Source organism: Salvia splendens, chromosome 21 (genome assembly GCF_004379255.2).
Source record: "Salvia splendens isolate huo1 chromosome 21, SspV2, whole genome shotgun sequence".
Lineage (NCBI taxonomy): Eukaryota > Viridiplantae > Streptophyta > Magnoliopsida > Lamiales > Lamiaceae > Salvia > Salvia splendens.
This window is the reverse complement of record NC_056052.1, coordinates 13,862,735-13,890,121: the sequence shown is the minus strand read 5'-3', so window position 1 is coordinate 13,890,121 and position 27,387 is coordinate 13,862,735. Positions and strand designations below refer to the sequence as shown.

Below are 27,387 nucleotides of genomic sequence, written 5' to 3'. Positions count from 1 at the left end.
ATTAACCACCCTAATTACACTTAATTAGTGTAATTAAATGAAGAAAACCAAGCGCCCTTTTGTTTGCCTCATTATCCACGTCTGCCTTCTCTCTCTACACAACAACTCTCCCTTCTCTCTTCCCCAATTCTGAAACCCTAGATCCAGATCTGCCGCCCTCATCCCCTCTCATTTTGCCGACCCCACAATGGATCACCGACGCCGGCAACAAGCGGAAGACGCGAGTCGTCGAGCTAGGCGATTCCGGCGCGGCGCCTCGGCAGAGGTCGTGGCGCATCAAGCTGACGCTGCGGCTGAAGCTGAAGCTCTGATTCTTGCCGAAGAAGCTGCTGATAGGGCTGCGGGACGCGTACATCGGCATGATGATGAAGATCGCGAACACGAGGATGATCGGGAGCTGATTCGGCGGCGGATTTCCCGGCGACGGCGTGACCGGATTCGGTGCGCGGCCGATCAAGAAGTACGACGAGAGGATGATTGTTGAGATCTACAAATCGATTGTGATGGTGATGGCGCAGGGGCAATTGGTGCCTCGCGATGATAATCTCAAGTTCAGAAATGATAATCTCAAGTTCAAGTTCATCTTCACTCTCTTTAACACTTTCGTTTCATTTGATTATTTATTTTCCGACAACGGAATCTGATTCCAGCAGTGTATATTTCGATTTCCGATTTAACTTCAAATCAATAAAAATCTCAATTTCAGTTCGTCTTCTCGATCTTCCAACAATTTTGTTTTAATCTGTTTATTTAATTTCTATTCCGATTTAACTTAAAAACCCCAAGCTCATTTCATATGCTCTCTCTCTCTCAACGGAGTCTGCTTTTGATAATTGTGGTATTATCTCTTTGTTCTGTTTCAGCAAAAAACAAATACTCCGAATAAAGGGTATGACTAACCAAATAAAATTGCCGAAAAATGAAAAAGTAGGGACAAAATATTCATTTCCTTTTTGAAGAAGGAAAATGAGTTTTTATTTAAATAATAATTAACGTTGTAGGTCTATCTCTCTTTTTTTTGTTATCTATAGAATTTAAATGTTGGATTTGGATAATTAACAAATGAATAAATAATTTATAAAAATAATTTTTTTTTCAAGTTCGAATAATAATTCAAATCAAAATTAGTCATTCAAATTTTAAAAGTCCACCTACTTCATCTACTTTATTACCTATCCACTTAATCCACTAAACATCCCTTTCTTAGACTCTGTGCCCAAAAGTTCCGCCTCAACTATAGCGAAACGGAGGGAGTATTAGAACTATTTTTCTGAGAAAAGAATGCATGCATCCTATAGGATATCATCTATTAATTCCCAACCAGACAAAATAAATTCTCAAGCCCAACGATTATTCTCGGCCCGAATGCCAAATTAATTTGGAGTTCCTATTCAATTAGCCCAATTATTAATTCCATCAAGTGGCCCAACAACTAATTTATACTTCCCCCACACTCCAAGAATCGGCCCATCCTTGGTGAATTTCCTTGGCCCAAGAGTTAAAATGAAGTCCATATTTTAGTGGCCCAATTCCAATTAATTAAAAAGGCACAAAGCCTAGACTCCTTATCACCACCCGTCGATTTCTCCCTCTGCCAAATCCCCAAACCAATTTCTCTTCCAAATCCCTAATTTCATACTGCAGCCTATCCCCTTTCTGCTTCCTCATCTCGACGTAACTCCCGGCGAGGATCAGTCATCGTTGCTCACGCCCTCCTCCGGCGTTTCTCTCTCTATCTCTCGCATTCCCTTGTTTCCCCTTTCTCGGACTTCAGGAACCTCCCACAGTCTGGAGATTTTCGATATAAGTGGGGTGTAGCGCCGCCACTGCCTCCGACTTCTCGCCGCCGGTTCTCCCTTCCAATCGGCGGATTTACCGATTTGGGGGCGGGGGGGGAGGCGTCGCCTCTTCCCTCCCCTGTCCAGTCGGAACGCCATCTCGACTGATGCCGGGGCTCCGTCGGTTTATCTCCGCGCGACGGCCGAACCTCCTCCGTCGAGCTCTCCGCCCTAGTCGGAGGCTGTCGATGCTTCGCGAGGTTCCCGCTGCTGCCGCTGTTCGGGCGGGACTCAAGGCGCCTCACCGTCGTTCGTGCGATTTCTCCAGCGGTGTCGCCGCCTCCGCGTGATAAAGCTAAGTCACATCCCCCTTCCCCCGTTGTTTCGTTGTCGTCGTTCTCAGTTACTATGCTTGTTCTTGTTTTGTTGTAAGTTGGGCAGTAGCTATGTGAGATTGTGATCTTGACGATTGAGTGTATTGTGTGATCTACTGTGGTGGCCTGCACCTCTCGCTAAGGCTAAGTTCTTCCGTTTTCTTGGCTTAAGCAGCCCTTATTGTTTTGTGGCATACTTGGTTATTGAGGCTAAGCCTATGTGATACTTGTTCATGTTGTTGTGGATATCTTATCGAGTTCTATACTCGGCTAACTATCGTTCTAACATGATGCAAGAGAGGGTATGGGGGTGTTTGTCGTTACCTCTGCCTGGGGTGTTCCCTTCGGCAGATGGCATTGCTCTATTTTTTTTGTTAATTTTCAAAAGTCCTATATTACACTTATAATTGGATTTGTGTGCTGATTGATGCAAGACAACAAACATATAAGGATGGAAAGAAAATCTTTATTTTGACTTGGTTGCTTTACTAGCAACTTTATTCTCTGTGGTTTTTTTCCACTGCATCATGTCACAATATGTTTGTTTTCGCTTTCCTTTTTTTGCTTTAAGTTGCTTTTGGTTGCTTCTCATTTTTCATTCTCAATATTATGAGATTTGCAGTCAGGTTTAAAAGTATTTTAACAAGTTTTTTTTTAGTTATCCTGAAACCTTTCTGCATAATTTCCTCTAGTTTTCTGTAACAGCAGTTGCTAATGCTTTTGCATAAACCACAACTTTCTAAGATCATAAACTCACCCATCATTTGTATGATATGAGCTACTTAATGCTTTATAGGTTTTTTAGTTCCACCTCTCCAGAGCCCTTTAACCTTTAACCTTTAATAACTTTGATTCACAGCTCCTTATCTTCACATTGATCCTAGCTCTTTATTAATTTATCTTCCCTGTTTTTTGTACTTGAAATATAGTCATTCTCAACATCTGGCAACATATTTTTTACGTGTGTTATGATGTGGTTATATGCGTATACATCCTCAGTATGCCCCTTAATTCATATATCATCATATGTTTTCTTCAGATATTGCTTGAAGATATGAAGATATCAGAACAACTGATTGACCTGGTCTTTTATCTGTTGTTTGTAGATAAGTACTTACTACTTCGTATCCAGGAATCTCACACCATTCCCAATGACATGGTTTTTCTTCATGCGGCTCTCGTAGCTTGCAGTCTACAATTGTTGACAGTCATTGTTTCTCCACATTACCAAGAGGTTGCTCAAGCATTGACTGCGTATTACAAGGTAGCAATCCAGGATTTGGTGAAAACTGAGAACATTAAATTACTAGTTTAATGTTATAAATCTTCCCACTTCATCTTCTTGATTGTTGTTATTTCAAAGTGTTATCAAATTATGTTGTGGCTGAGTAAGTGGAGTTTGTGGCAGGTGTACATATTCAAAGAGGCAGCATTTGCTGCTGTTTGATGTCAAGTATCTGCAGACCAACGATTCATCTAGAAGTGCATCCCCTACTACTGAAGAGACCTTGAATCATCTCTGGCAGCAGTGTGATTCTTCTCTTCAATTTCTACAGCCCCTGTGTCAGCAAAAGTTGTTCCGGGAATGCATTGTTAACAACCAGGTTTTTCTAGATTTTACCCTGTCATCTGATTAGAATTTTTACTACTTGAACGCATTGACATTTCTTTAATAAACCTGCTTCACTCACCACATTTATCATTATGTGCATGCATGCATTCTGTACTTAATGCATTTTTAAGGATATCTAAGATTGACAATCTTCTTTGTATGTTATTTATAAGTCAATTTGAGTCCCGAATCGTTCGTTCTGCATCGGAGATCATTTAGTCCATGTAAAACCTCTCTGGCTTAAACTAGCTTAACCTATGGATATCAGTCATCCTTTTCCATAAAATGTTAAGTGCATCTGTTTTTATCATAATCATATCTGTTGTCTTCTTGATAAGATTTTAATGAAGTTTGTTTCTTCTTGCAGGAGCTTGGGAAGTGGTGGACTGCAGAGCAACTAGCTTCCTGTGTTGGACTCGGCCTTGATGAAAAAGGAGTAGCTCTACTTCTCATCTTTGTAGTTGTCAAAATCCTGGTCTTTGAGGATTCTGGTAATTCTACTTCTCATCTTTTTCGGGTGTTATTCAAACCCGTATATACTCAACTTGAGATGTTTCCTACTTATACATGAGTGCCTAGCTGCTATTTTTTCTCATTCATGCCTGATATGTTGAATTTTATAGAGAATTTAAATGTTAATTGACATGTTATGATCAAGAGTAAATTTTCGAGAGGTTGTCCGTCACGGCTCTCTAATATGTGCATCTCCCTAGTTTTTAATGATTTCATACACCACCAGTCGATAAACAAAGGATATTAGCTTCATAAATATCCAAAATTTGCCCTAGTACTATGCTACTTTGTAGTGAGAACGAAAAGCTTCCACGAACAGTGTTTCAACACTTGCTATTTGTGTGTGCATGCAAGATTTTCTCTCCATTGATTGTCACTACTTTCACCACTTTTTTTGGGTTATTAGTGTAGAGTTCGTTTCTCTCGAGGGTTGGTCCGTAAACTACTTGTTGCTTACTAACTTCTGGAGAACTAGGTTTCCAGTGCTTCAAATACAGTGACAATAGTGTTCTTTGGTGCCCGATTTCTTGAGCTAAGGAGAGAGAACTATTCCGGTTTTGAAAAATTAATTGAAAAAGCCATAGGGCTGATCAACTGAATGAGAGCTTTATGAGTTGCAATCTTGTTGATATTGGTGCATAAAAATGATTTAGGCAATAGGACTAAAAGCCTCATATCCAAATTATCACATGCCTAACCCTACATAAACCACTAGTGAGCCGCTTTGAGCCCCAAAAGCCTAATTTCTTTGTTGAAAATTTTGAAGTCACTATATTAGCCTACTTATTATATCCGTTTGTTGGCCTATATTTTCTACCCTAGTCACTAAAATTAAAGTGCTAGCACATTCTTGGGAGGGTATTTATGGTGGTAAGGAAAAGATGGAAGTCCTGGAACATTCATTAGGTTGTATTCATTTATATTGAGATACAAATGAAAAAAGCTGTCTCTTCAAACAAAAGTAAAATAAAAAGGCAGCCTTTAATGTGTAAAAAAAAGCCAAGGCTTGAAAAAATAAAAAATAAAAAGGCAGCCTTTCATGTGTAAAAAAAAGCCAAGGCTAGAAAAAAATAAATAAAAAGGCAGCCTTTCATGTGTAAAAAAAAGCCAAGGCAAGTAAAAAAAATAAAATAAAAAGGCAGCCTTTCATGAGTTAAAAAAGCCAAGGCTAGAAAAAAGAATATCGAGCAAAAAACAGAATTATGCTCAAAAGAATAAGATGACTTGGTTTAGATGGTAGAAAAATCTCATGTTTGGGGTGTTGAGCTGTCAGAATTTTGTACGCATTCAGTGAGATGGGAAGGATATTGTGAAGGATGTTGTGAGGGATGTGCTAGCATTTTAAGAATGGTGATAAGCTACTTATCCAAATATGATCACACCTTTACCAAAAGCCCCATTACATCCAAATGAAAAAAGACCTTTTGATTTATGCATCATATTGACTTGTGAGCGATGAATTTTGCTTGATTTTGGGAGAAAGATCTTATGTGCTTAAAATAAAGAATAACTGGAAGAACTTCTCTTTATGAATTAGCGACGATGGTTTGAGACTCCCAAGACATAAATCGAACTTACATTGAAGCATTGGATGCCTAGCTCTTAGGGAATTAGTTCGTGTACAATTCTTGTTCTAAAGTCTTACTCGCGCGTGAATTCGGGCTCAACCTAATTTCTCTAAATGATTCATGTGATTTGACGTGACTTGAAGTGGAGGATTATCAAATGTCTTGTGAATGTGTTTATTTATCTAACTTGCTTGAGGGCGAGCAAGACTTATGTTTGGGAAGTAATTGATGTGTGTGGGTAATTGTTTAACTTGTTATTACAAAATGGATGGAATGGAGGGTAGTGTACTACTGCTCCAGTTCAATTTTGACCACCTCACTATTTATTCCAGCGAGTATAAAGCTGCAACCAATATTTGCTTCAATATTCAAACATTTATTTTAACTTTAGTTCGATATTTAGTGTGTCATTTCATACTAAAGCCATCAATGAAGAACTATTGCCAAATCTTTATGATGCTCTATACTTGTTGGTACCTGATAAAATTGGGGTTGGACTTGCTTTGTCTAATTCTGAAGAACACGATATCATCATGATACCAGGATGTGTGGTTAGTTATTCTCTTCTTTGTACATACATTTAGACATAATTTTTTATTTAGTTGTAGGAAGTGGAATACATACAACACTTTATTATTTTTATCTCCTTGGAATTCTTCTACTTGTTGCACTAAACCTGTAACCCTTTTCTTGGCTGTGTATTCAGGAAAGACTTTCTGTTTGAGTCAGATTGCAGAGCTGCTGTGTACCAAACTCGTTGCGTTTGAGGCTACTGAGATAATTCAGCATATTCTCGTGTTACTCTTAGTCAATTTGAAGGCCTCTCTAAGCATTTAGATTCGTTCTTGCAAATGTTATCTCTCGTGGAACTAAGGTGTTTTCTGAGATAGTTCCTAGTACATAAATAGACTAGAAAGTACTTAGTCGATCCGAAGGTCGAGGGTGGTAGTGGGCGACTGAGTTCTTAACTTAAAAGATGAGGGGGACACGGTGGAAAACTGAAGGAAAAAGTCTATTCTTAACCCTAAACCCTAGTTCAAGGAATATGCTGGTTGGGGACCGAATTCAAGGGTTCAAAGTAAATATAAAACCAGAGAAGAAGTCAAAGTTGTCATCAGTAGTTCTGAAGATACGTGGAATTGATCAGGTAAATTAGTCGTGTTTTCCTTCTTGATTCCATTTGTACTCATCACTAGATTTAATGTCTTTTCCATTCTAGCATGTTTATGTTATTCTTTATTTCTGTATAGATGAGTTACACCTCTCTAACAGCTTAAGCCTGAATAAGATACTAAATTGAAACGATTTCCTTGTAATTTGTATTAGCAAAGCAACAAATCCACACACAGTGGATGGGCCATTCTAACCTTGTCATTTCAGAAGCAAAGCAACAATCAATGATTTCCTTTCCATTGCTGATGACACGGCTGCAGGAGCAACTGGTCAGCTGGAACTTCTCTCTACAGCAATAATGGATGGTTGGATGGCTGGACTTGGTGCTGGCCAGCCTCCGACTACCGATGCTCTTGGACAGTTGTTATCTGAATATGCCAGATGTCTTTATACTTCACAGCTGCAACATTTGAAGGTATGCTCTTACCATTTTCTTTAGATTCCCATCTTTGTGCAGCTACGGACAGAGTGCCATTATCTAGATCTTTTACTGTATGCTTTTTTTATATTGTTTACAGTAATGTGGTTTGTTATGGTTCACATACTGATATCTACGGTTATATTGGTCCATAAGGATATTGCTGGTACTTTGGCGACTGAAGCAGCGGAAGACTCTGCTCAAGTAGCTAAGCTACGTTCAGCTCTTGAATCTGTTGATCACAAGAGAAGAAAGGTCTGTATTATAGCGCGCTGGATCTCTTTTTCTTGGTTACCTCACTTCTCAAATACTGAAATTCTGCAAACACTGTTTACTCGAATCAGATTTTACAACAAATGAAAAACGGCACAGAGATGTTAAATTTAGAAAGTGGCGCTGCACCTATTCGGAGTCCTTCCACTTCTGCTGAAGATGCAAGGCTAGTGTCGTTAATCTCCCTCGACAGCATACTGAAGCAAGTCAAGGTTTTTCATCTTTCTCCAATTTCTCATCTTTTAACTTTCTGGCAGATGTCGCAGATGCTTCAACTTTTCTGTCATTCATCATGAAGTGTGTTTATAATGTCTGTATTTTCTGTATGTGTAAAGTGTGTGTATTTGTGTAGTGCCGGCAGTGTATACATTTTGTGTATAGTGTGTGAAGTGCAGTGTGTTTATTGTGTGGGCACTATGAGTATTTTGTATATAAGTGTGTGAATTTTACGTGTAGTGTATAATATGTATTAGTATACTTTGTGTAGTAGTGTAACTATACTTTGTGTGTGGTGCATGTATATTGTGTATATGGTGTACAGTGGGGGTATATTTTGTTTGTACTGGGCGCATAAAGGGTGTTATTTTTTGTGTACTTTGTTTAGGTATGTTTTTTTTGTGTATAATGTACGAGTATGTATTTTGTGTATAGTGTACAATATATGTACTGTGTATGTATGTTTGTAGTGCATGTATTTTGTTTATATATGCACACCATAATGTATTGTGTGGGTATGGTGAGTATAGAATCTGTGTTGCATAGTGCCTTGCATAGTGCGTGTTTTTTTGTATGGTATGGTGAGTATAGAATGTGTGTTGCATAGTGCGTGTTTTTTTGTATAGTGAGCAACATGTGCATTATATGTATAGTGTGTGTGTTTTATTTATATTGTGTTTGTGTATTTTATTTATATCGTGTTTAATGTTTGTAGTGTGTACCATGTGTGAAATTGTGTATTTTAATTGTGCGTTTGTTGTATAGTGTATAAGTAGTGTATTTTGTCTTAGTATTTGTACTATGTGCCGCATATGTATTGTACGTTTTGTAATATTGTGTGTATTGTTTGTTGTATTTATATTGTGTTTTTATTTTGTGAATTGTGTACTAGTGTGTATTTTGTATATAATGTGTGTAGTATGTGCGGTTCATATAATGTTTGTTTATTTTATTTATATTGTGTTTAATATTTGTAATATGTGCCAAATATGTATAAATTGTGTATTTTATGTGTATATTTGTTGTATAGTGTTTAAATTTTGTATTTTGTGCTACTACCCGTAGTGTATGCAATGTAGGCATGTATGTTTACATTACATGTGTATTATATTTTATTTATAGTGTTTAATATTTGTGGGTGTATAATGTGTATATAGTGCGCAATGTGTATGAAGGGTGTTTTATTTATATTGTGTTTTTGTATTTTATTTATAAAGTATTTTATATTTGTAGTATCTGTCATGCATATATCGTGTATTTTATGTGTGCATTTGTTGTGTAGTATATTTAAATTATGTATTTTGTGTACGTAGTGAGTGTGGGTTGTATGTGCAGTCCATTTAGTGCGTAGTATAAATTGTGAATTTTATGCGTAGTATAAATTGGTATGTAGTGAGTGTGCGTAGTAGGTGCCACGTATGTATAAATTGTGAATTTTATGTATATATTTGTATTTTGTATATGTATTTTGTGTACAATGTGTAGTTTTTGTTTAATATGTATGTGTAAAGTGTGAGTATATGTGTGATGTGTAGAGGGAGTGCAAAATGTGTTATGTGTTGAGTTGTGGGTGTTTTATTTATATCGTGTTTAATGTTTGTAGTGTGTACCATGTGTGAAATTGTGTATTTTAATTGTGCATTTGTTGTATAGTGTATAAGTAGTGTATTTTGTCTTAGTATTTGTACTATGTGCCGCATATGTATTGTACGTTTTATAATATTGTTTTATAATATTGTGTGTATTGTTTGTTGTATTTATATTGTGTTTGTGTATTTTATTTATAACATTTTTAATGTCTTTAGTATGAACCACGTGTGGATTAGTTGTGTATTTTATTTATGCATTTGTTGCAGAGTGTATAAATAGTTTATTTTGTAATAGTATCTGTAGTGTGTGCGCAATGCGTGTATGTATTTATGTTGTGCATGTGTTTTGTGTATTTTATTTATAGTGTGTGTAATATTATTCGTAGTATGTGTCTAGTATGTATAGTATGTTTTATAATATTTGTATTTAGTTTTTCGTGTACAGTGTGTATTGTTTGTTTTATGTATGTGTTTAGTGTGTGTGCATGTATCTTGTGTAGTATGTGTAGTGTATTGTGTGTATTGCGTATTTTGTATGGACAGTGTGTATTTTGTGAATTGTGTACTAGTGTGCATTTTGTATATAATGTGTGTAGTATGTGCGGTCCATTTAATGTTTGTTTATTTAATTTATATTGTGTTTGTATTTTATTTATATTGTGTTTAATATTTGTAATATGTGCCACGTATATATAAATTATACTCCCTCCGTCCCATTAAATATGCAACATTTGCTTTTCGGCACGAGATTTTATGTAGTGTTGTTTTGTGAGTTAATGAAGAGAGAGTAAAGTAAGAGAGAAGAAAAAGTAGAGAGAGTATTGTTTCAATTTTTATAAAGTATTTAATATTTGTAGTATGTGTCATGTATATATGTTGTATTTTATGTGTGCGTTTGTTGTATAGTATATTTAAATTGTGTATTTTGTGTACGTAGTGACTGTGGGTTGTATGTGCAGTCCATTTAGTGCGTAGTATAAATTGTAAATATTATGCGTAGTGTAAATTGTCTGAAGTGAGTGTGCGTAGTAGGTGTCATGTTTGAATATATTGTGAATTTTATGTATATATTTGTTGTATAGTATGTTAATAGAGTATTTTGTTTTAGTATATGTAGCGTAGCGTTTGCAATGTATGTAAGTATTATTGTTGTACGTATGTTTTGTGTATGTTTGTATATTTTATTTATCATATGTTCAGTGTTTCTAGTATGTGCCGCGTACTGAGTGTAGTGTTTTTTTAATGTTTGTATTTTGTATATGTATTTCGTGTACAATGTGTAATTTTTGTTTAATATGTATGTGTGTAAAGTGTGCGTATATGTGTGATGTGCAGAGGGTGTGTTATGATGTATAGTACATAGTATGTATACAGTGTTATTCATTTTTTATAGTGTGTCGTTCTGTTGTGTGTGTGTGTGTTTTATTTATATTGTGTATTTTATATATATCTTGTTTAATGTTTGTAGTGTGTACCATGTGGGAAATTGTATATTTTAATTGTGCATTTGTTGTATAGTGTATAAGTAGTGTATTTTGTATTAGTATTTGTAGTATGTGCCGCATATGTATTGTATGTTTTATAATATTGTGTTTGTGGATTTTGTTTATAATGTGTTTAATGTTTGTAGAATGTACCACGTGTGTATTAGTTGTGTATTTTATTTGTGCATTTGTTGCAGAGTGTATAAATAGTTTATTTTGTAATAGTATCTGTAATGTGTGCACAATGTGTGTATGTATTTATGTTGTGCATGTGTTTTGTGTATTTTATTTATAGTGTGTAATATTCGTAGTATGTGCCGAGTATGTACAATATGTTTTATAATATTTGTATTTAGTTTTTCATGTACAATGTGTATTGTTTATTTTATATTTATGTGTTTAATGTGTGTGCATGTATCTTGTGTAGAGTGTGTGTAGTGTAGTGTGTGTATTGTGTATTTTGTGTGGACAGTGTGTATTTTGTCTATAGTGTAGAGTTTTTATTTTTGTATAGTGGTATTTAGTATGTTTATTTTGTGAATTGTGTACTAGTGTGTATTTTGTATATAATGTGTGTAGTATGTGCGGTTCATATAATGTTTGTTTATTTTATTTATATTGTGTTTAATATTTGTAATATGTGCCAAATATGTATAAATTGTGTATTTTATGTGTATATTTGTTGTATAGTGTTTAAATTTTGTATTTTGTGCTACTACCCGTAGTGTATGCAATGTAGGCATGTATGTTTACATTACATGTGTATTATATTTTATTTGTAGTGTTTAATATTTGTGGGTGTATAATGTGTATATAGTGCGCAATGTGTATGAATGGTGTTTTATTTATATTGTGTTTTTGTATTTTATTTATAAAGTATTTAATATTTGTAGTATCTGTCATGCATATATCGTGTATTTTATGTGTGCATTTGTTGTGTAGTATATTTAAATTATGTATTTTGTGTACGTAGTGAGTGTGGGTTGTATGTGCAGTCCATTTAGTGCGTAGTATAAATTGTGAATTTTATGCGTAGTATAAATTGGTATGTAGTGAGTGTGCGTAGTAGGTGCCACGTATGTATAAATTGTGAATTTTATGTATATATTTGTATTTTGTATATGTATTTTGTGTACAATGTGTAGTTTTTGTTTAATATGTATGTGTAAAGTGTGAGTATGTGTGATGTGTAGAGGGAGTGCAAAATGTGTTATGTGTCGAGTTGTGGGTGTTTTATTTATATCGTGTTTAATGTTTGTAGTGTGTACCATGTGTGAAATTGTGTATTTTAATTGTGCATTTGTTGTATAGTGTATAAGTAGTGTATTTTGTATTAGTATTTGTAGTATGTGCTGCATATGTATTGTATGTTTTATAATATTGTGTCTATTGTTTGTTTTTTTATATTGTGTTTGTGTATTTTATTTATAACATGTTTAATGTTTAATGTTTGTAGTATGTACCACGTGTGTATTTGTTGTGTATTTTATTTGTGCATTTTTTGTAGAGTGTATAAATAGATTATTTTATAATAGTATCTGAAATGTGCATAAGGTGTGTATGTATTTATGATGTGCATATGTTTTGTGTATTTTATTTATAGTGTAGTATGTACCGAGTATGTATAGTATGTTTTATAATATTTGTATTTAGTTTTTCGTGTATTTTATAATATGTTTTGTGTATTTTATTTATAGTGTAGTATGTACCGAGTATGTATAGTATGTGTGTTTAATATTTGTAATATGTGCCACGTATGTATAAATTGTGTATTTTATATGTATATTGTTGTATAGTGTATAAATTGTGTATTTTGTGCTACTACCCGTAGTGTGTGCAATGTAGGCATGTATGTTTATAGTACATGTGTAGTGTATTTTATTTATAGTGTGTTTAATATTTGTGGTATATATAGTGTGTATATAGTGCGCAATGTGTATGGAGTTGTGTTTGTGTATTTTATTTATAAAGTATTTAATATTTGTCGTATGTGTCATGTATATATCGTGTATTTTACGTATGCATTTTGTATAGTATATTTAAATTATGTATTTTGTGTACGTAGTGACTGTGGGTTGTATGTGCAGTCCATTTAGTGCTTAGTATAAATTGTGAATTTTATGCGTGGTATAAATTGTGAACTGTAAGTGCCACGTATGTGTATTTTAATTGTGCATTTATTGTATAGCGTATAAGTAGTGTATTTTGTGTTAGTATTTGTAGTATGTGCCGCATAGTATGTATGCAGTGTTATTCATTTTTTATAGTGTCGTTGAGTTGTGTGTGTTTGTGTTTTATTTATATTGTGTTTGTGTATTTTATTCATATCGTGTTTAATGTTTGTAGTGTCTACAATGTGTGAAATTGTGTAATTTAATTGTGCATTTGTTGTATAGTGTATAAGTAGTGTATTTTGTCTTAGTATTTGTACTATGTGCCGCATAAGTATTGTACGTTTTATAATATTGTGTGTATTGTTTGTTGAATTTATATTGTGTGTGTATTTTATTTATAACATTTTTAATGTCTGTAGTATGAACCACGTGTGTATTAGTTGTGTATTTTAGTTATGCATTTGTCGCAGAGTGTATAAATAGTTTATTTTGTAATAGCATCTGTAATGTGTGCGCAATGTGTGTATGTATTTATGTTGTGCATGTGTTTTGTGTATTTTATTTACAGTGTGTGTAATATTATTCGTAGTTTGTGTCTAGTATGTATAGTATGTTTTGTAATATTTGTATTTAGTTTTTCGTGTATACTGTGTATTGTTTGTTTTATATATGTGTTTAATGTGTGTGCATGTATCTTGTGTAGTGTGTGTAGTGTATTGTGTGTATTGCGTATTTTGTATGGACAATGTGTATTTTGTCTATAGTGTAAAGTTTTTATTTTTGTATAGTGGTGTTTAGTATGTTTATTTTGTGAATTGTGTACTAGTGTGCATTTTGTATATAATGTGTGTAGTATGTGCGGTCCATTTAATGTTTGTTTATTTAATTTATATTGTGTTTAATATTTGTAATATGAGCCACGTATGTATAAATTATACTCCCTCCGTCCCATTAAATATGCAACATTTGCTTTTCGGCACGAGAATTTATGTAGTGTTGTTTTGTGAGTTAATGAAGAGGGAGTAAAGTAAGAGAGAAGAAAAAGTAGAGAGAGTATTGTTTCAATTTTTAGAAACGTTTCATTTTTAATGGGACAGACCGAAAAGGAAAACGTATCATTTCTAATGGGACAGAGGGAGTATATTTTATGTGTATATTTGTTGTATAGTGTATAAATTGTGTACTTTGTGCTACTACCCGTAGTTTGTGCAAAAATATGCATGTATGTTTACAGTACATGTGTAGTGTATTTTATTTATAGTGTGTTTAATATTTGTGATATGTATAGTGTGTATATAGTGCGCAATGTGTACGAAGTGTGTTTTATTTATATTGTGTTTGTGTATTTTTTTTATAAAGTAGTTAATATTTGTAGTATGTGTAATGTATATATAATGTATATAGTGTGTGCATTTATTGTATAGTATATTTAAATTATGTATTTTGTGTACGTAGTGAGTGTGGGTTGTATGTGCAGTCCATTTAGTGCGTAGTATAAATTGTGAATTTTATGCGTTGTATAAATTAGGCTGTAGTGATTGTGCGTTGTAGGTGCCACGTATGTATAAATTGTGAATTTTATGTATATATTTGTTGTGTAGTATATAAATAGAGTATTTTGTTTTAGTATATGTAGCGTAGCGTGTGATGTGCAGAGGGTGCGCAATGTGTGTTATGTGCTATGATGTATAGTTAATTGTAAGTATGGAGTGTTATTCATTTTTTTATAGTGTGTCGTTGAGTTGTGTGTGTGTGTGTTTTATTTATATTGTATTTGTGTATTTTATTTATATCTTGTTTAATGTTTGTAGTGTGTACCATGTGGGAAATTGTATATTTTAATTGTGCATTTGTTGTATAGTGTATAAGTAGTGTATTTTGTATTAGTATTTGTAGTATGTGCCGCATATGTATTGTATGTTTTATAATATTGTGTTTGTGGATTTTATTTATAATGTGTTTAATGTTTGTAGTATGTACCACGTGTGTATTAGTTGTGTATTTTATTTGTGCATTTGTTGCAGAGTGTATAAATAGTTTATTTTGTAATAGTATCTGTAATGTGTGCACAATGTGTGTATGTATTTATGTTGTGCATGTGTTTTGTGTATTTTATTTATAGTGTGTGTAATATTCGTAGTATGTGCCGAGTATGTACAATATGTTTTATAATATTTGTATTTAGTTTTTCATGTACAATGTGTATTGTTTATTTTATATTTATGTGTTTAATGTGTGTGCATGTATCTTGTGTAGAGTGTGTGTAGTGTAGTGTGTGTATTGTGTATTTTGTGTGGACAGTGTGTATTTTGTCTATAGTGTAAAGTTTTTATTTTTGTATAGTGGTGTTTAGTATGTTTATTTTGTGAATTGTGTACTAGTGTATATTTTGTATATAATGGGTGTAGTATGTACGATCCATTTAATGGTTGTTTATTTTATTTATATTGTGTTTAATATTTGTAATATGTGCCACGTATGTATAAATTGTGTATTTTATATGTATATTGTTGTATAGTGTATAAATTGTGTATTTTGTGCTACTACCCGTAGTGTGTGCAATGTAGGCATGTATGTTTATAGTACATGTGTAGTGTATTTTATTTATAGTGTGTTTAATATTTGTGGTATATATAGTGTGTATATAGTGCGCAATGTGTATGGAGTTGTGTTTGTGTATTTTATTTATAAAGTATTTAATATTTGTCGTATGTGTCATGTATATATCGTGTATTTTATGTATGCATTTGTTGTATAGTATATTTAAATTATGTATTTTGTGTACGTAGTGACGGTGGGTTGTATGTGCATTCCATTTAGTGCGTAGTATAAATTGTGAATTTTATGCGTGGTATAAATTGTGAATTGTAAGTGCCACGTATGTGTATTTTAATTGTGCATTTGTTGTATAGTGTATAAGTAGTTTATTTTGTGTTAGTATTTGTAATATGTGCCGCATAGTATGTATGCAGTGTTATTCATTTTTTATAGTGTCGTTGAGTTGTGTGTGTTTGTGTTTTATTTATATTGTGTTTGTGTATTTTATTCATACCGTGTTTAATGTTTGTAGTGTCTACAATGTGTGAAATTGTGTAATTTAATTGTGCATTTGTTGTATAGTGTATAAGTAGTGTATTTTGTCTTAGTATTTGTACTATGTGCCGCATAAGTATTGTACGTTTTATAATATTGTGTGTATTGTTTGTTGAATTTATATTGTGTGTGTATTTTATTTATAACATTTTTAATGTCTGTAGTATGAACCACGTGTGTATTAGTTGTGTATTTTAGTTATGCATTTGTCGCAGAGTGTATAAATAGTTTATTTTGTAATAGCATCTGTAATGTGTGCGCAATGTGTGTATGTATTTATGTTGTGCATGTGTTTTGTGTATTTTATTTACAGTGTGTGTAATATTATTCGTAGTTTGTGTCTAGTATGTATAGTATGTTTTGTAATATTTGTATTTAGTTTTTCGTGTATACTGTGTATTGTTTGTTTTATATATGTGTTTAATGTGTGTGCATGTATCTTGTGTAGTGTGTGTAGTGTATTGTGTGTATTGCGTATTTTGTATGGACAATGTGTATTTTGTCTATAGTGTAAAGTTTTTATTTTTGTATAGTGGTGTTTAGTATGTTTATTTTGTGAATTGTGTACTAGTGTGCATTTTGTATATAATGTGTGTAGTATGTGCGGTCCATTTAATGTTTGTTTATTTAATTTATATTGTGTTTAATATTTGTAATATGTGCCACGTATGTATAAATTATACTCCCTCCGTCCCATTAAATATGCAACATTTGCTTTTCGGCACGAGAATTTATGTAGTGTTGTTTTGTGAGTTAATGAAGAGGGAGTAAAGTAAGAGAGAAGAAAAAGTAGAGAGAGTACTGTTTCAATTTTTAGAAACGTTTCATTTTTAATGGGACAGACCGAAAAGGAAAACGTATCATTTCTAATGGGACAGAGGGAGTATATTTTATGTGTATATTTGTTGTATAGTGTATAAATTGTGTACTTTGTGCTACTACCCGTAGTTTGTGCAAAAATATGCATGTATGTTTACAGTACATGTGTAGTGTATTTTATTTATAGTGTGTTTAATATTTGTGATATGTATAGTGTGTATATAGTGCGCAATGTGTACGAAGTGTGTTTTATTTATATTGTGTTTGTGTATTTTTTTTATAAAGTAGTTAATATTTGTAGTATGTGTAATGTATATATAATGTATATAGTGTGTGCATTTATTGTATAGTATATTTAAATTATGTATTTTGTGTACGTAGTGAGTGTGGGTTGTATGTGCAGTCCATTTAGTGCGTAGTATAAATTGTGAATTTTATGCGTTGTATAAATTAGGCTGTAGTGATTGTGCGTTGTAGGTGCCACGTATGTATAAATTGTGAATTTTATGTATATATTTGTTGTGTAGTATATAAATAGAGTATTTTGTTTTAGTATATGTAGCGTAGCGTGTGATGTGCAGAGGGTGCGCAATGTGTGTTATGTGCTATGATGTATAGTTAATTGTAAGTATGGAGTGTTATTCATTTTTTTATAGTGTGTCGTTGAGTTGTGTGTGTGTGTGTTTTATTTATATTGTATTTGTGTATTTTATTTATATCTTGTTTAATGTTTGTAGTGTGTACCATGTGGGAAATTGTATATTTTAATTGTGCATTTGTTGTATAGTGTATAAGTAGTGTATTTTGTATTAGTATTTGTAGTATGTGCCGCATATGTATTGTATGTTTTATAATATTGTGTTTGTGGATTTTATTTATAATGTGTTTAATGTTTGTAGTATGTACCACGTGTGTATTAGTTGTGTATTTTATTTGTGCATTTGTTGCAGAGTGTATAAATAGTTTATTTTGTAATAGTATCTGTAATGTGTGCACAATGTGTGTATGTATTTATGTTGTGCATGTGTTTTGTGTATTTTATTTATAGTGTGTGTAATATTCGTAGTATGTGCCGAGTATGTACAATATGTTTTATAATATTTGTATTTAGTTTTTCATGTACAATGTGTATTGTTTATTTTATATTTATGTGTTTAATGTGTGTGCATGTATCTTGTGTAGAGTGTGTGTAGTGTAGTGTGTGTATTGTGTATTTTGTGTGGACAGTGTGTATTTTGTCTATAGTGTAAAGTTTTTATTTTTGTATAGTGGTGTTTAGTATGTTTATTTTGTGAATTGTGTACTAGTGTATATTTTGTATATAATGGGTGTAGTATGTACGATCCATTTAATGGTTGTTTATTTTATTTATATTGTGTTTAATATTTGTCATATGTGCCACGTATGTATAAATTGTGTATTTTATATGTATATTGTTGTATAGTGTATAAATTGTGTATTTTGTGCTACTACCCGTAGTGTGTGCAATGTAGGCATGTATGTTTATAGTACATGTGTAGTGTATTTTATTTATAGTGTGTTTAATATTTGTGGTATATATAGTGTGTATATAGTGCGCAATGTGTATGGAGTTGTGTTTGTGTATTTTATTTATAAAGTATTTAATATTTGTCGTATGTGTCATGTATATATCGTGTATTTTATGTATGCATTTGTTGTATAGTATATTTAAATTATGTATTTTGTGTACGTAGTGACGGTGGGTTGTATGTGCATTCCATTTAGTGCGTAGTATAAATTGTGAATTTTATGCGTGGTATAAATTGTGAATTGTAAGTGCCACGTATGTGTATTTTAATTGTGCATTTGTTGTATAGTGTATAAGTAGTTTATTTTGTGTTAGTATTTGTAATATGTGCCGCATAGTATGTATGCAGTGTTATTCATTTTTTATAGTGTCGTTGAGTTGTGTGTGTTTGTGTTTTATTTATATTGTGTTTGTGTATTTTATTCATACCGTGTTTAATGTTTGTAGTGTCTACAATGTGTGAAATTGTGTAATTTAATTGTGCATTTGTTGTATAGTGTATAAGTAGTGTATTTTGTCTTAGTATTTGTACTATGTGCCGCATAAGTATTGTACGTTTTATAATATTGTGTGTATTGTTTGTTGAATTTATATTGTGTGTGTATTTTATTTATAACATTTTTAATGTCTGTAGTATGAACCACGTGTGTATTAGTTGTTTATTTTAGTTATGCATTTGTCGCAGAGTGTATAAATAGTTTATTTTGTAATAACATCTGTAATGTGTGCGCAATGTGTGTATGTATTTATGTTGTGCATGTGTTTTGTGTATTTTATTTACAGTGTGTGTAATATTATTCGTAGTTTGTGTCTAGTATGTATAGTATGTTTTGTAATATTTGTATTTAGTTTTTCGTGTATACTGTGTGTTGTTTGTTTTATATATGTGTTTAATGTGTGTGCATGTATCTTGTGTAGTGTGTGTAGTGTATTGTGTGTATTGCGTATTTTGTATGGACAATGTGTATTTTGTCTATAGTGTAAAGTTTTTATTTTTGTATAGTGGTGTTTAGTATGTTTATTTTGTGAATTGTGTACTAGTGTGCATTTTGTATATAATGTGTGTAGTATGTGCGGTCCATTTAATGTTTGTTTATTTAATTTATATTGTGTTTAATATTTGTAATATGTGCCACGTATGTATAAATTATACTCCCTCCGTCCCATTAAATATGCAACATTTGCTTTTCGGCACGAGAATTTATGTAGTGTTGTTTTGTGAGTTAATGAAGAGGGAGTAAAGTAAGAGAGAAGAAAAAGTAGAGAGAGTATTGTTTCAATTTTTAGAAACGTTTCATTTTAATGGGACAGACCGAAAAGGAAAACGTATCATTTCTAATGGGACAGAGGGAGTATATTTTATGTGTATATTTGTTGTATAGTGTATAAATTGTGTACTTTGTGCTACTACCCGTAGTTTGTGCAAAAATATGCATGTATGTTTACAGTACATGTGTAGTGTATTTTATTTATAGTGTGTTTAATATTTGTGATATGTATAGTGTGTATATAGTGCGCAATGTGTACGAAGTGTGTTTTATTTATATTGTGTTTGTGTATTTTTTTTATAAAGTAGTTAATATTTGTAGTATGTGTAATGTATATATAATGTATATAGTGTGTGCATTTATTGTATAGTATATTTAAATTATGTATTTTGTGTACGTAGTGAGTGTGGGTTGTATGTGCAGTCCATTTAGTGCGTAGTATAAATTGTGAATTTTATGCGTTGTATAAATTAGGCTGTAGTGATTGTGCGTTGTAGGTGCCACGTATGTATAAATTGTGAATTTTATGTATATATTTGTTGTGTAGTATATAAATAGAGTATTTTGTTTTAGTACATGTAGCGTAGCGTGTGATGTGCAGAGGGTGCGCAATGTGTGTTATGTGCTATGATGTATAGTTAATTGTAAGTATGGAGTGTTATTCATTTTTTTATAGTGTGTCGTTGAGTTGTGTGTGTGTGTGTTTTATTTATATTGTATTTGTGTATTTTATTTATATCTTGTTTAATGTTTGTAGTGTGTACCATGTGGGAAATTGTATATTTTAATTGTGCATTTGTTGTATAGTGTATAAGTAGTGTATTTTGTATTAGTATTTGTAGTATGTGCCGCATATGTATTGTATGTTTTATAATATTGTGTTTGTGGATTTTATTTATAATGTGTTTAATGTTTGTAGTATGTACCACGTGTGTATTAGTTGTGTATTTTATTTGTGCATTTGTTGCAGAGTGTATAAATAGTTTATTTTGTAATAGTATCTGTAATGTGTGCACAATGTGTGTATGTATTTATGTTGTGCATGTGTTTTGTGTATTTTATTTATAGTGTGTGTAATATTCGTAGTATGTGCCGAGTATGTACAATATGTTTTATAATATTTGTATTTAGTTTTTCATGTACAATGTGTATTGTTTATTTTATATTTATGTGTTTAATGTGTGTGCATGTATCTTGTGTAGAGTGTGTGTAGTGTAGTGTGTGTATTGTGTATTTTGTGTGGACAGTGTGTATTTTGTCTATAGTGTAAAGTTTTTATTTTTGTATAGTGGTGTTTAGTATGTTTATTTTGTGAATTGTGTACTAGTGTATATTTTGTATATAATGGGTGTAGTATGTACGATCCATTTAATGGTTGTTTATTTTATTTATATTGTGTTTAATATTTGTAATATGTGCCACGTATGTATAAATTGTGTATTTTATATGTATATTGTTGTATAGTGTATAAATTGTGTATTTTGTGCTACTACTCGTAGTGTGTGCAATGTAGGCATGTATGTTTATAGTACATGTGTAGTGTATTTTATTTATAGTGTGTTTAATATTTGTGGTATATATAGTGTGTATATAGTGCGCAATGTGTATGGAGTTGTGTTTGTGTATTTTATTTATAAAGTATTTAATATTTGTCGTATGTGTCATGTATATATCGTGTATTTTATGTATGCATTTGTTGTATAGTATATTTAAATTATGTATTTTGTGTACGTAGTGACGGTGGGTTGTATGTGCATTCCATTTAGTGCGTAGTATAAATTGTGAATTTTATGCGTGGTATAAATTGTGAATTGTAAGTGCCACGTATGTGTATTTTAATTGTGCATTTGTTGTATAGTGTATAAGTAGTTTATTTTGTGTTAGTATTTGTAATATGTGCCGCATAGTATGTATGCAGTGTTATTCATTTTTTATAGTGTCGTTGAGTTGTGTGTGTTTGTGTTTTATTTATATTGTGTTTGTGTATTTTATTCATACCGTGTTTAATGTTTGTAGTGTCTACAATGTGTGAAATTGTGTAATTTAATTGTGCATTTGTTGTATAGTGTATAAGTAGTGTATTTTGTCTTAGTATTTGTACTATGTGCCGCATATGTATTGTACGTTTTATAATATTGTGTGTATTGTTTGTTGTATTTATATTGTGTTTGTGTATTTTATTTATAACATTTTTAATGCCTGTAGTATGAACCACGTGTGTATTAGTTGTGTATTTTATTTATGCATTTGTTGCAGAGTGTATAAATAGTTTATTTTGTAATAGTATTTGTAGTGTGTGCGCAATGTGTGTATGTATTTATGTTGTGCATGTGTTTTGTGTATTTTATTTACAGTGTGTGTAATATTATTCGTAGTATGTGTCTAGTATGTATAGTATGTTTTGTAATATTTGTATTTAGTTTTTCGTGTACACTGTGTATTGTTTGTTTTATATAAGTGTTTAATGTGTGTGCATGTATCTTGTGTAGTGTGTGTAGTGTATTGTGTGTATTGCGTATTTTGTATAGACAATGTGTATTTTGTCTATAGTGTAAAGTTTTTATTTTTGTATAGTGGTGTTTAGTATGTTTATTTTGTTAATTGTGTACTAGTGTGCATTTTGTATATAATGTGTGTAGTATGTGCGGTCCATTTAATGTTTGTTTATTTAATTTATATTGTGTTTTGTATTTTATTTATATTGTGTTTAATATTTGTAATATGTGCCACGTATGTATAAATTATACTCCCTCCGTCCCATTAAATATGCAACATTTGCTTTTCGGCACAAGATTTTATGTAGTGTTGTTTTGTGAGTTAATGAAGAGGGAGTAAAGTAAGAGAGAAGAAAAAGTAGAGAGAGTATTGTTTCAATTTTTAGAAACGTTTCATTTTTAATGGGACAGACCGAAAAGGAAAACGTATCATTTCTAATGGGATAGAGGGAGTATATTTTATGTGTATATTTGTTATATAGTGTATAAATTGTGTACTTTGTGCTACTACCCGTAGTGTGTGGAATATATGCATGTATGTTTACAGTACATGTGTAGTGTATTTTATTTCTAGTGTGTTTAATATTTGTGATATGTATAGTGTGTATATAGTGCGCAATGTGTATGAAGTGTGTTTTATTTATATTGTGTTTGTATATTTTTTATATAAAGTAGTTAATATTTGTAGTATGTGTAATGTATATATCATGTATATAGTGTGTGCATTTATTGTATAGTATATTTAAATTATGTATTTTGTGTACGTAGTGAGTGTGGGTTGTATGTGCAGTCCATTTAGTGCGTAGTATAAATTGTGAATTTTATGCGTTGTATAAATTGGGCTGTAGTGAGTGTGCGTTGTAGGTGCCACGTATGTATAAATTGTGAATTTTATGTATATATTTGTTGTGTAGTATATAAATAGAGTATTTTGTTTTAGTATATGTAGCGTAGCGTGTGATGTGCAGAGGGTGCGCAATGTGTGTTATGTGCTATGATGTATAGTTAATAGTATGTATGGAGTGTTATTCATTTTTTTATAGTGTGTCGTTGAGTTGTGTGTGTGTGTGTGTTTTATTTATATTGTGTTTGTGTATTTTACTTATATCGTGTTTAATGTTTGTAGTGTGTACCATGTATGAAATTGTGTATTTTAATTGTGCATTTGTTGTATAGTGTATAAGTAGTGTATTTTGTATTAGTATTTGTAGTATGTGGCGCATATGTATTGTATGTTTTATAATATTGTGTGTATTGTTTGTTTTATTTATATTTTGTTTGTGTATTTTATTTATAACGTTTTTAATGTTTGTAGTATGTAACACGTGTGTATTAGTTGTGTATTTTATTTGTGCGTTTGTTGCATAGTGTATAAATAGTTTATTTTGTAATAGTATCGGTAGTGTGTGCACAATGTATGTGCATGTGTTTTGTGTATTTTATTTATAGTGTGTGTAATATTATTCGTAGTATGTGCAGAGTATGTATACTATGTTTTATAATATTTGTATTTAGTTTTTCGTGTATAGTGTGTAATGTTTGTTTTATATTTATGTGTTTAATGTGTGTGCATGTATCTTGTGTAGTGTGTGTGTAGTGTAGTGTGTGTATTGCGTATTTTGTGTGGACAGTGTGTATTTTGTCTATAATGTAAAGTTTTTATTTTTGTATAGTGGTGTTTAGTATGTTTATTTTGTGAATTGTATACTAGTGTGTATTTTGTATATAATGTGTGTAGTATGTGCGGTCCATTTAATGTTTGTTTATTTTATTTATATTGTGTTTGTATTTTATTTATGTTGTGTTTAATATTTGTAATATGTGCCACGTATGTGTAAATTATGTATTTTATGTGTATATTTGTTGTATAGTGTATAAATTGCGTATTTTGTGCTACTACACGTAGTGTGTGCAATGTAGGCATGTATGTTTACAGTACATGTGTAGTGTATTTGATTTATAGTGTGTTTAATATTTGTGGTATGTATAGTGTGTATATAGTGCGCAATGTGTATGAAGTGTGTTTTATTTATATTGTGTTTGTGTAATGTATATATCATGTATATAGTGTGTGCATTTATTGTATAGTATATTTAAATTGTGTATTTTGTGTGCGTAGTGACTGTGGGTTGTATGTGCCGTCCATTTAGTGCGTAGTATAAATTGTGAATTTTATGCGTAGTATAAATGTTCTGTAGTGAGTGTGCGTAGTATGTGCCACGTATGTATAAATTGTGAATTTTATGTATATATTTATTGTGTAGTATATATATAGAGTATTTTGTTTTAGTATATGTAGCGTAGCGTTTGCAATGTATGTAAGTATTATTGTTATACATGTGTTTTGTGTATGTTTGTATATTTTATTTATAGTATGTTTACTGTTTGTAGTATGTGTCACGTACTGAGTGTATTGTTTTTGTATATTTGTGTACAATGTGTAATTTTTGTTTAATATGTATGTGTGTAAAGTGTGCGTATATCTGTGATGTGGTGCGCAATGTGTATTATGTGCTATGATAATAGTATGTATGGAGTGTTATTCATTTTTTATAGTGTGTCGTTGAGTTTGTGTGTGTTTTATTTATATTGTGTTAGTGTATTTTATTTATATTGTGTTTAATGATTGCAGTGTGTACCATGTGTAACACGCACACACATAACTAAATAGCGTTATTCATCTCCAATTGTAGTATGTATGGAGTGTTATTCATCTCCAATTAACAATCCTCGTTTGGTGGACTCACTTGCCCTTAAATAATTTCTCCTTTGAAAATAAATAGCGTAATACGCTAATTAGTATTTGAACTATTTTTCTGAGAAAAGAATGCATGCATCCTATAGGATAGCATCTATCTCTTAGTCTCGGCTTATAGGAATTTTCTTAAATCCTAACTCGACTTCACTGCGTCGGTCTGCCCTTCGCGTCTCACATTAATATTTTCCATCCTCGGTAACCCAATAATTTATTCGGGATCAATTAAGCTCCCAGCTTAATTCCTTAAATAATTCCCAACCAGGCAAAATAAATTCTCAAGCTCAATGATTATTGTCGGCCCGAATGCCAAATTAATTTGGAGTTCCTATTCAATTAGCCCAATTATTAATTCCATCAAGTGGCCCAACAACTAATTTATACTTCCCCCACACTCCATGAATCGGCCCATTCTTGGTGAATTTCCTTGGCCCAAGAGTTAAAATGAAGTCCATATTTTAGTGGCCCAATTCCAATGAATTAAGAAGGCACAAAGCCTAGACTCCTTATCACCACCCGTCGATTTCTCCCTCTGCCAAATCCCCAAATCAATTTCTCTTCCAAATCCCTAATTTCATACTGCAGCCTATCCCCTTTCTGCTTCCTCATCTCGACGTAACTCCCGGCGAGGATCAGTCATCGTTGCTCACGCCCTCCTCCGGCGTTTCTCTCTCTATCTCACGCATTCCCTTGTTTCCCCTTTCTCGGACTTCAGGAACCTCCCAGAGTCTGGAGATTTTCGATATAAGTGGGGTGTAGCGCCGCCACTGCCTCCGACTTCTCGCCGCCGGTTCTCCCTTCCAATCGGCGGATTTACCGATTTGGGGGCGGGGGGGGGGGGGGGAGGCGTCGCCTCTTCCCTCCCCTGTCCCGTCGGAACGCCATCTCGACGGATCCGTCGGTTTATCTCCGCGCGACGGCCGAACCTCCTCCGTCGAGCTCTCCGCCCTAGTCGGAGGCCGTCGATGCTTCGCGAGGTTCCCGCTGCTGCCGCTGTTCGGGCGGGACTCAAGGCGCCTCACCGTCGTTCGTGCGATTTCTCCAGCGGTGTCGCCGCCTCCGCGTGATAAAGCTAAGTCACATCCCCCTTCCCCCGTTGTTTCGTTGTCGCCGTTACTCAGTTACTATGCTTGTTCTTGTTTTGTTGTAAGTTGGGCAGTAGCTATGTGAGATTGTGATCTTGACGATTGAGTGTATTGTGTGATCTACTGTGGTGGCCTGCACCTCTCGCTAAGGCTAAGTTCTTCCGTTTTCTTGGCTTAAGCAGCCCTTATTGTTTTGTGGCATACTTGGTTATTGAGGCTAAGCCTATGTGATACTTGTTCATGTTGTTGTGGATATCTTATCGAGTTCTATACTCGGCTAACTATCGTTCTAACATGATGCAAGAGAGGGTATGGGGGTGTTTGTCGTTACCTCTGCCTGGGGTGTTCCCTTCGGCTGCCAGACTGCTCTCTCGCCCTTGTCCACACTTGTTCCTCTTCCTTCCCCTCGGCTGCACTCTTGCTACGTGAATTTTGAGTGCTCGAAAATGGGGAGGGAGAAGGTGGTGAAGGGCTGTTTATATAGCCCCCCTCTCTTGGCACTTTGTGCCGATTTTTGGGATGTTGTGATGCTATTTTGGGGCTGTTTCTTAGCTTCCTTTCGAGCTTTGTGATAATGTTGTTCTTATTAGATTGGTGAATATTTGGGGCTGCTCTCCTTGGCTGTTCTTCCAGCCTTAGTGATGGGAAAGAGGCTCTGATTCATGTTCATTTTGTGCATGAACATAGGGCTCATTCTACCATGCTCATTTGTTCTAACTTCTACTTTGATGAAAGATGAGAATCTGACAAAATGGCTGATTTCACTGCCTAAAAGGCAGCGTCTTGGCTGTACAAATCAGCCTGCTTCCTCTCCATTTTCATTCAAGCTCTCCCCTCCCTCCCTTCTCTCATGAGTACATTTTCTTACCCCATTTTGTGCTATCTTTGCAGGTTTAGGGGCTGCACATTTGGAGTGTTGTGGGGGCTGGAAATCGAGAAGATGTGGAGGAAGACAAGAGATTTACTACATCACTCACTTGTCTTATTGCTAAGTTTAGCAATTGTTGAAGCATTAGGTTTGGAGTAGCTCTTGACCAAGCCCTAGTTTAGCCATTAGTTGAAGTTGGCTCCTTTCAAAGCTTAGAGTAGGATTAGTTGTTACGTTGTTCTCATTGTGTGGAAATCGAGGCATGCACCACTTGTATTTCCATCATTCTTGTAATAATACTCCTCTAGGTATTTATCTAATAAAAGTATATCTTTCACTTTTA

At 33.0% G+C, this 27,387-nt stretch overlaps 1 protein-coding gene across 3 annotated transcripts; it reads left to right on the top strand.

Annotated features, from left to right (window-relative positions):
- Positions 1 to 1,583: 1,583 nt before the first annotated feature.
- Positions 1,584 to 27,387, top strand: LOC121783550 (kinesin-like protein KIN-14A). Of its 3 annotated transcripts, none has more exons than XM_042181653.1 (8): positions 1,584 to 3,416; positions 3,561 to 3,756; positions 4,132 to 4,255; positions 6,552 to 6,992; positions 7,279 to 7,433; positions 7,593 to 7,691; positions 7,781 to 7,921; positions 27,068 to 27,387. In XM_042181653.1, exons 5-8 carry the CDS (start codon positions 7,317 to 7,319, stop codon positions 27,071 to 27,073), a joined length of 363 nt encoding a protein of 120 aa, XP_042037587.1. In that variant the 5' UTR covers positions 1,584 to 3,416; positions 3,561 to 3,756; positions 4,132 to 4,255; positions 6,552 to 6,992; positions 7,279 to 7,316; the 3' UTR covers positions 27,074 to 27,387. The 3 variants fall into 3 exon arrangements, with proteins under 3 accessions (XP_042037587.1, XP_042037588.1, XP_042037589.1); XM_042181654.1 differs by having other exon boundaries at positions 7,226 to 7,433; XM_042181655.1 differs by having other exon boundaries at positions 7,172 to 7,433.